General features: G+C 41.2%; 1 protein-coding gene across 1 annotated transcript; it reads right to left on the bottom strand.

Annotated features, from left to right (window-relative positions):
- Nucleotides 1–2,458: 2,458 nt before the first annotated feature.
- On the bottom strand, nt 2,459–4,717 carry nppcl (natriuretic peptide C-like). Its single transcript, XM_079625970.1, has 3 exons — nt 4,494–4,717; nt 3,255–3,493; nt 2,459–3,171 (listed from the first exon to the last, which is right to left on the bottom strand). Exons 2-3 carry the CDS (start codon nt 3,351–3,353, stop codon nt 2,872–2,874), a joined length of 399 nt encoding a protein of 132 aa, XP_079482096.1. The 5' UTR covers nt 3,354–3,493; nt 4,494–4,717; the 3' UTR covers nt 2,459–2,871.
- Nucleotides 4,718–10,230: the final 5,513 nt, after the last annotated feature.

Below are 10,230 nucleotides of genomic sequence, written 5' to 3'. Positions count from 1 at the left end.
GTAAAGTAAGATATTTTAATAAGTTGAAGAAACAATAATGATTTGTGACACACACACACACTCGATTTGCGCATCGCTATCATGTGTGTATTACAGGTAACGTTATTACATTGCTTCCTGATATCACGTGCGCAAACACAAATAACCTATATTTTTATATATATATATATATATATATATATATATATATATATATATATATATATATATACAACTACAGGGCCGTTGAATGCTCGTATCTGATAACCGTGAAGCTCTTGTAATTATTACTTTACCCAACCTCTCCATGTCGAGTGATGCAGTAAACATCAGACAGCGCACGTGAACCGATCATCTCTACTATAGTAAAAAAAAACATGAACACTGTTGAAAGATACAGTAGGCTACAAATGACCTGTTCGCGCCACAAATTGTTCTCCGTCCTTAGCGACCGAGTCATTGAATGTGAAACAGCGGCTGCTGTCGTCAGCGAGCAGCACTCTTCAGACAACGAGGGCGCGCGCGCCGTGTTGATACCTCCGTTTCAGTTTCTCGAACCCGCGCAGTGCGGCGGTCAGAACACGGAGACCATTCTGCCCCGAGCTATGCGTGCGAAAGCATGGGGAGCGATCCCGGGCGTGTCAGAATGGGTGCTGGACGTTGTAAAACAGGGCTATGCGCTGCAGTTCGCTCGCCGTCCCCCGCGCTTTCGAGCCCGGACCGTGACGAGCGGTCCTTTTCTTATCTGATTTGATTTGTGCTTGATCAGAGCGCGGTGGTTGTAGGGGTCTCTTGCCAAAGGCTTCAGCCATCCTTCCGCTCTCTTCCCTGAATTGAAATGAAGTAGTGGGCTGTACTTTCCTACTGTCTATGGTACTTTCCACACGATTGACATCAGGTTCAAGTACGCCCACAAGCCGTGCGAGTTATTCGTGTATTGCAGGGTTGGCTGGTGGTTATGTGGCCCGCATACCGCCTCCCATGGCCGAAACTGGTATTACAACACCTGTCGGGCCGTGGCTAGTAATGCTAATGCTAATTAAGGTTGATATCTCTGCAGCACTATAACTTGACATTTTTTGAATGACATCATTGCCCTTATTTCTTCTCATTCTTTTGATGCGTGTAGCTCATTTTTTGGGATATTTTTACCTCAATTTTTACACATGGCACCTTTAAGGAGAAAATATCAGCAATGGAGTTGACATGAATCTGCACATGGTTTGTCTTAAAGCATATTAAAAACACCACATAGACATATAAACAACATTAAAAGCTTACTTTAAGAACTGCTGCATTAAAGGGATATTTCACCCCAAAAAAAGTGTCATAGTTTATAAACCCTCATATCATTCCAAACCTGTATTTCTTTCTTTCTTTCTTTCTTTCTTTCTTTCTTTCTTTCTTTCTTTCTTTCTTTCTTTCTTTCTTTCTTTCTTTCTTTCTTTCTTTCTTTCTTTCTTTCTTTTTTTTGCTTCATTATTCTCAGTTCTGCTGCCCATTCACATTCATTGTATTGCAAAAAGTATCTTGGGCATCCTGCATAATTCAGCAACATTCTGCATAACATCTTTTGTGTTCAATTGAAGAAAGACATTAGTATAATTCTGAATAATGACATCATTTTAATTTTTTGATGAAATGTCCCAGTAAAGTTTTGCAGATTAAAGAACACCTATAAAAACGGCATCTCACTTTGGGGTAGTTTAACAAAATTGACAACAAATGAATTTTATATTAAATCATATACTGTAAAAATAAAGGATAGAAAAGCAGACCGAGATCATCATAACAGATTAATTCACCAAATTATTTTAAGCATGGTTATCGCCAGATACTTATTACTTACGGCTGACATATAACACCATTCAGTTCATAGAAAGAGAATTTATTCCTTTACTTATAAAATATGTAGCTCAAGTTGAGATTGTATGGCTAAACATAGTAAGGATTTTTTTTCATACAAGCCATAATCCTAACACCCACATCCATTTCACAGGCTGATTTAGTGGTAAGAATTGAAGGGATTTTTCATGCAGTTCCCAAAAGATTCAGTGGTTGTGGATGTATGTGAGAAGAGAAAATAATTCTGCTTAAGAGAAATGTAGAGCAGTGCTGTTTTAATCCATTTACAATGATTGCTAATAATCACATTGTTCAATAAATTGTTTCTGTGAGTAATTATTAAGTTCATTAATTAAAAGCTTGCATCTCTAAACCCTAGACTGCCCACTCCTTGTCACAGAAAGATGTGGATGTGTGTCAGCCAGCGTGTCCTTGTACAATGCGAGCTGATTAAAACTGAATTAAGGATGGAAATCCTGCCACACTCTTCCAATTTGCATATTTGCAGCCCAAAATAAATGATACAGAAACAGGTGGAACTCCTTGATTTGCGGTGTGTGGGGTTTAGAAAAGCATAATAAAAACACTTTGTGATCAGGGAACGCAATTAAGATTCGTGCAGAATGCAAAAAGAAACATGATAGGAGACATTTTATTCATGCAAAAAGTACAGAAGATAAGCAGTATATGTTTACGTTCTATAAATCATGCATTTTTTGAGACTACATCTACTTTAAAACTTTTGTTCATTAGTAAACTACAAGTAGAATATCAAAAATGAAGGACATTGTAGCTCATCTATATCTCAAGGAACAACTTTGCTTCCTTTATTAGGAAATAAATATACAAATACAGCTAAACAACATGTCACTTTAAATCCAATGTAAAAAATAAGTATATTGAAAGACACAATATAATGATTTTGTCCACCTATGTACAACTCTTTTCACAGGGTCCCAGACCAGACAAGAGTTTGGTAATGACCCCTACCTAAAGCTAAGCAGGACAACAGTCATCTCATCGTCTCGGCCCATCTCTCATTCATTATTAGCAGCCGAGGCCACTCATAGAGCCGATCCGGTCCAGTTTCAGGCCAAAACAGCCTCGATTCCATCCCCGCCTCATCCGGTCCGGTGGAGCTCGCTTCTGATTGGCCAAAGCCCCCCTCAAGAGGCGGAGCCAGGCATTCTCGCTCTGCAAAGGTATGTCAATCCACTTGGGATATTCTGCAACCTTTATCCCAGAGCTGAAGGTCTGCATGGGATCCTCCGACTGGTCACCCGTGAGGTTCTCAAGATCATCAAGGGTCAAGAGGTCATTGTAGCGCTCAAGGAACTGCTCAATGACCTGCATTGTAGAGATAGGAAATATGTTTCAATGGCTGTTTACGACTTAAAAAATATATGTGTATAAGTACTGAGGAAGCCCACCTGCATGGCTTTGTGAGGGGTGTGCAGGGCTCGGGTGTGGCCCGGCACCGGACTGGCCAGAAGGACCAGAAGCACCACAAATACAGAGGAGCACAGCATGGTGCAAGTGATACTGGCCCCGGATACACCACTAATGCGAGTCGGGATTTAGATGAGCGATTTTAGACGAATACACTCAAACACAGATAAAGGAAAGAGACGCATGGGAATACGAACAAACAAACATTCTGCAGAAAATACTACACAGCACATACAAAGAAACACAAAACAGAAAGAGGTTAGTTTGTGTTATTGTCATGCATTTGTTTGCAAACCGTTTGAACAAATTCAGCTACACAGATATTTTTATTATAATGATTTAGATTATAAAACAAAATAGCATCTTGGAGTACACAATAAGATATTATGTTATTTTAAATTTTTCACTGATAGACTGTAAACTTATAGTGCACTCCAAGATGCTATTTTGTTTTAGGCTTTAAAATAAAATAACATTTAAATATTAAATAAACATTTAAATAACATGTTAAATTACATTTTTTAATTATACAGTAAATTAGAAATTAAATTAAATTAAAAAGACAAATCCAGGTCATTGTAGGATTTTGTTGTTGTTGACATTTTCATGTAAAAACATCTCCTCCTTTTTTTTGTATTTTCCATTACAAAAATTATTCTCATTAGATTAATTCAGTACACTAAAAACGACAATGATTTAAATCAGGATAAAGATAAAGTACAACAAATACTACTACTATGATGTAAAACCCCCATATAATATATACTTTTTCACATTATAGGACTAAGAATGATTAAAACAAATATTTATTTGTTCGTTTTTCATTACAGTAATGAGAATTTGAGGGAGTGCTACATTTTCATAAAAATAATATAATATGATTAACAATGCAAAAAAAAAAAGTTCCTTAAAGATAAAGTTCCTTCGTTTTCTATAAACAAAATATAATATTCTTTGTATTTTGTGGTAAAATATGACCCGGACATGTTCTTGGCATGGTTTTAGATTCAACCATATGCTGTGCAGAAAAAAATTGCTTGCAAAAATACCAAATATAATTGTATATTTATAAAGTAACGAGTCTTAATGATATATATCTACAAAATATATAGTTAACAAGTTATACAAGTTCAGTAAAATTGAGTAAAATTCATGGTAAAAAATCTAACCTTCTCAAATTTTCACATGAAAATCAGAAGATGAAGTTTTGTTTTACTCACCAATAATAGTTCGAGGATCTTCTAAAACTTGACTGAATGCTTTAGTCCTGCTCCATCCCTCTCTCTCTCTCTCTTCCTCTCTCGTTTCACTCAGTTTTTGGCACCTGCTAAGAACATCCCTGTCTTTCCCTTTCCTCTCTCTTCCTTCCTCTGAGTGCAGGAATGTGATTTAATGCGAGTGGTGTTTGTATGTCAGTGTGTGTTTGTGTGAGCTTGGTGAGTATGTTAATAGTAAGCATGAGGTATCTATATATGCTTTGCTCGTCCCCCCTTCCACTCATACCAACCACACACACCTCTTTTCCCTCCCTTTTCTCTCTCTTCTTATCTTAATGTCTCTCGGATGATGTCAGAGTATCGAGGGGGTGTTTGATGTTGTCGGGGTGATCAGGCATGGGGATGCCACCTTCTGCCTGGAAAATTACATCATATGCACGCACATCACAAAATAAATCGTGACACAAATGCAGGGCACCACAACCAGGTGTTGCCCTCCTCCGCCCTCTACTTTAAATGATCTCATCCTTCCTTTATTCATTCCTCGTCCATCCATCTCGTGTCCCCTTGCATCCTTCTGTTTGCAAGGTGCGACTTTGGCTGCCAAAAGCACCACAGGCTGGCAGAATATTCTGTCTGTTGAGAGGATGCCAACACTTTTTTGGTGTACTTAACTCAACGAGATATATAGAGCTTTCAATGTCTGTTTGGATAGTACTGAGGCATTTCTTGCTGTTCCTGTGTCATGCGCACGTGTAAAGCAATTGCTTGAGTCCTAAACTCACGGTCGACGTTCATCATCAGAATTGCATGAGAATAAAGCTACATTTTAAAGTGCATTTGCATTATAGGTCATTTATTGAATATGAAACCTTGATTTTTTTCCCATTAATCCGCTCTTGTGGGTCACTGTGAGAAATGTCTTTGCTTTTCTTTTTCTCGCTCTCTGTGAGTGCCATCACAGTCTGCCAGTGCCATCTGCTTACTGCTCCCCCCGGCCTCAAGAACATGATACAAGAGCCTACACACACACGCACACACAGACGCACACACACACACACGTTGGGTTTTCGTGTTTTATGGGACCCTAACCCATAGATATAATGATTTTAAAGTCGGCATCAAAATTGACCCTATTTACTTTGTTAGAGGATATTACTAGCCTTGTGGTGAACAATTAATCCGTGCAAGTTAATACACGGAAAAAAATTGTTTGCCGAAGTTATCTTTAATCAAAGTTTGAAAAGTTACTTCCGGGTCTGCAATGGTTCTTTTTCTGATGACATAGGCTTGACGGCTTGGGTTGGTTAATCGCTTAACCACTCCCCTCAAACCGTTACTCTGCTATGGGCGAGAGATGGAGAGGAGGAGCGCTAAAGTAAAACCCTGCCCTCTGTTCAATATTCCGTTTCACTCGGAAATGCGTCACAACACTTGAGAAAAGTCGTTTGCAACTTCCGGTTCATGTGGACTTTAATACTGTACAAACCGTATATTCTATCCCCTAAACCTAAACCAACCCATCACAGAAAACTTTCTGCATGTTCAAGGGACATCACTTTGTATGATTTAAAAGCTGTTTTCCTCATGGGGACCAAAAAATTCGGAATTCGTAGAAAAAAAAGCAAAATTATAATATTATTGTATTTTTTTATTTATTATAATTATTTGTTAATTGTACATTAAACATGAAATGTAATTCATGTTTTAAAAACAAAACTAGGGCTAGGGGGACCTTCAAATATTGTTGTGGACAATGGAGGCCTTGAAGTCAAAAGATTGAGAACCACTGACTTAATTCAAGCACAAGAACAACCTTAAACGTGTTGATATAATACAGTGTCGCAACCTAACACAATCATTTCCCTTTACCACAGCACAAACACAATATACGATTCATTTAAGATCCAACTCTCATCATACAGACACAACAGTGGTCTAACACAGTAATAGTCTAACAAAAACTCTTGTAGAAAACCACACACACCCTGAGGTATCCCTGGCTTCATAAAAGCATCAGCGTCCAGAGAGGGGCTCTTGTGTTTGATCAGGTTGAAGCCAGTGTTTTTACGGTTGTGTACCCGGTCTGAGTTTCTCACACTGCGAAGGATCGCAGGTTTATCCAGCCAGCTGCTGCCACTAGCAACCAATCCAGCAGGAACCTAGCAACAGAGCCATTTACAAGATCTTATTTATTTACATTACAGTGCTTATTTACTCTAATTACAGAAATCAGTCACATTAAAATGTACCAGATACAAGTTGTCAAAAAGTCATGTTTTTTCTATTTAAAAAGTCAAAATTTTGTATTTGACCACTTTCAGTCTTAATTAAAATGTATTTTGCTGCTTTACCTTTACCTTGCATATTCACAAATTAAATGGGTAACTAACAGCACTTTGCAACACTTTTCTTTCCGGTCTGATATAATTTATGCTGCCCCATCCTTCTATAACAGCCTCTGCAAAACCTGTATCACACTATTAAACAGTTTAAAAAACAATCCACACACTGCAACGTATCACATCATATTGTGAAATTTGAACTGAAATGATCAGGGATCTTTAGTTGCTTATTTCTAACACTGGGATCCTTCAAAAGGATATATGCCGAGGTGTAGAGGCTACACACAGCCCGCCCGATAGAGGAAACAATGTGTTTGGTGGAGACGTGGGCTTGGCAGAACTAGGTGGAGTCGGTGTGCCTGAACACAATGGCGGAGGGGTGGAGGTTCGAGGCACAGCTGAACTTGGATGTCTGAGGCGAAGCAATGATAGACCAAGGTGGAGCCAGAGGGACGAGGTTGCCCGGCAGAGCTTGAGGGGTGACAGACCATGGTGGAGCCGAGGAAGCGTTGAGTCATGTTGGAGCAGATGGGTTAGCGGGTCATGGAGGAGTCTGGGGCCAGAGGCTTGAGTTGGAGCTGAGGGATCCACAGGCCAAGGCAGAGCTGATGAGTGGAAAGTCCCAGGCAGGAGGAGCCTGGGTGCTGAAGGGAGACAACGGAGATGAGGCAGAGGAACTAGATGGCTTAGGCCAGGGCTGTCCAATCCTGCCCCAGGAAGGCCACTGGCCAGCAGAGTTCAGCTCCAACCCTAATTAAACAAACCTGAACCAGCTTATCAAGGTCTTTCTAGGCATATTAGATTCTTCCAGCTAGGAGTGTTGAAGCAAGTTGGAGCTAAACTCTGCAGGACATTGGCCCTCCAGAAGCAGGTTTGGACACCCTTGGCTTAGGCAAAGGTGAAGGCGAGGAAGGAGGGGCACAAACATCCGGGACAGAGACTTGGAGCTGGGCAATGGCGATGAAGGCAACTTGGAGCTGGGTAGCGCCAATGGCGACAAACTTGAGGCTGGCCTGAACCAGCAGAAATAAAGTAGCAATGTCTGGGCTGAACTAGCAGAGACTAAGACTTGAAACTGAATGGGACTAACAGGGATGGTGGACCAGGAAACATTTCATAATCCAGCATAACATTCATGTGGTGTGATGTGGTCCAAACCGTACTCTTAAAACAATGCAAATATAGTAGTGGTAGCACAACCTGATAGGTAGTATTTTTCTTCAAGACACTGGCTCACACACCTGAACAGACCGTGATGGGCTCAGGCTCGGGCAAGTGCCCTGGCTCTGTTTTCATGTTGGGCACAAGAGTTTAATTCATACAAATAACAAGAACACACAAATAACAAGAACACTACACATATACCAACTTTAAGCACAAACACGGAACTTAGGTAACTGAGGGCTTAAATACACAAGGAATGATAATCAACAGAACAGTGAACAGGTGTGCACTAATTAGAAACCATAACAAACGAGAAACTAAACAGATACTGACAATAAAACAAAACAGAACATGGCTATGAACTAAATAAGTCATTAATGTGACATTTTAATGGAGGTGTTTTCAAACGAGATACCATCTGGATACCATCTTTACTGATGTTGTATAACAAGAACTGCACTGAGGGTTGATGGAACAGACATTTCTCCGGAACAGGTTGAACTCTCTCAGATGTTGGAGGACCTCCTAAACGTGCTGGCGATTTTCAGACAAGCTCCAAGAGTAAACAAGGATGTCATCAATGTTGACTAGTACAAACGGGTGGAGGTACCCCCAGAGCACTTCATGCATAGAATCCTGGAATACAGAGTTGATACAGCGTTGATCAGGCCATACTCCATGACGCAGTACTCATAGTGGCCTGTAGGGGTAACAAAAACGGTCTTCTATTTGTTTCCCTCACATATCCAGATGAGGTTGTAGGCACTTCGGAGGTCGAACTTGGTAAAGATGGCAGCACCTCTAAGGTGTTCCAGGGCTGCTGGGACGAGGGGAAGTGGATAGCGGATTTCCACAGTGATCTTGTTAAGTGCCCGGTAATCAATGCAGGGTCTCAAGCCTCCGTCCTTCTTTTCCACAAAAAAGAAACTCGATGCAGCATTGGAGGTAGAAGGATGGATGTGTCCCTGTTGAAGAGCCTCCTGAATATACTCCTCTGTGGCCTTCTGTTCAGGAATGGAGAGTGGGTATATTTTGCCACTGGGTGTGAGGTCAATAGCGCACTCCCATGGTCTGTGAGGTGGTAATTGGGAGACTCGTCTTGGGCAAAATCAGTCACTGAAGGGGGTGTAATCAGCAGGAACATCAACGGATTGTTTCTCTAGAGAGCTCTCTATCGAAGTGGAAAGGACAGGTAGGATCTTGACTGGTGAGCTCAAGGGGAGAGGTAATTCCGGGTAACATGTTGGGAAACATTTCTCACAGCACTTCAGGACTTCGCATGTGGACCAAGACAGAACCGGATGGTGTTAGATGAGCTAAGGGTGCCCTCAGTTCTCAGTTCTCCAGAACCAGGAATTCGATGTTCTCAACATGAAGGAGTCCTACGCGTAGCAACACTGGTCCAACACTGAAGCATAGTTGTCAGCTGAGCGGTCCTCCCATTGTGGAATGGACCTTGTAACAGACTTTGTTGTACTTGTGAGTTTGAGGTCCTTCACGGAAATGAAATTGCCGGCTGACCCACTGTCAATGAGGGCATTAACTGAAATGGAGACATCGGAGGCAGTAAGGCACAAAATGGAGGTAAGTGGTGATAAATGAGTAAATATTATTTACGAAACTCCCCACTGGACGAGGAGGACGAGTGGGGCAGTGATTTTTGTGACATTCCCCTTAACACCACAATACAGACAGAGGCCCTGGTTCAGGCAATGTTACCACTCAGCCTGAGTTAGATGGGTGGACTCGACTTGCATGTTTTCCACACTTGGTTCTGGAGAGCGGACATACTCTGGTTGGCGGGGAAGTGGGTAGGCTTGCTGACCCTGTTGGTGTTCCATACAGCCCTGCACACAATGAGTGACTCTGATGGAAAGTTGGGACAAATTTCTCTAACCCCATGGCATCATCGTATGCATCGAGATGCAGCCGCAGTTTAGGCTTGAGCCCTTGACGGTAAGTGCGTGGTGAGGAGCAAGTGCTCGTTCAAACCGCTTGCAGCGGCTAAAGTATGGAAACATAAGCCAAGATGATACAGTTACTCACCAATACTGGAATCTCCCACAGATTTTCCAAATACTGCACAGAAGTAAACCACAAAAGCAGTCACAGGACTATCCTGATGCCAAATTCTTTCTGCCAATTGGAGTGCTCACCCCGTCAGCAGAGAAATAATGAAGGATACTTTAGCCTTTTCCGTGGGGAATTGTTGTGGTTCCATCTCCAGAGCT

Source organism: Phoxinus phoxinus (assembly GCF_949152265.1).
Source record: "Phoxinus phoxinus genome assembly, chromosome: 10".
In the NCBI taxonomy this organism is placed as follows: domain Eukaryota; kingdom Metazoa; phylum Chordata; class Actinopteri; order Cypriniformes; family Leuciscidae; genus Phoxinus; species Phoxinus phoxinus.
This window is presented reverse-complemented; position numbering and strand designations above follow the sequence as displayed.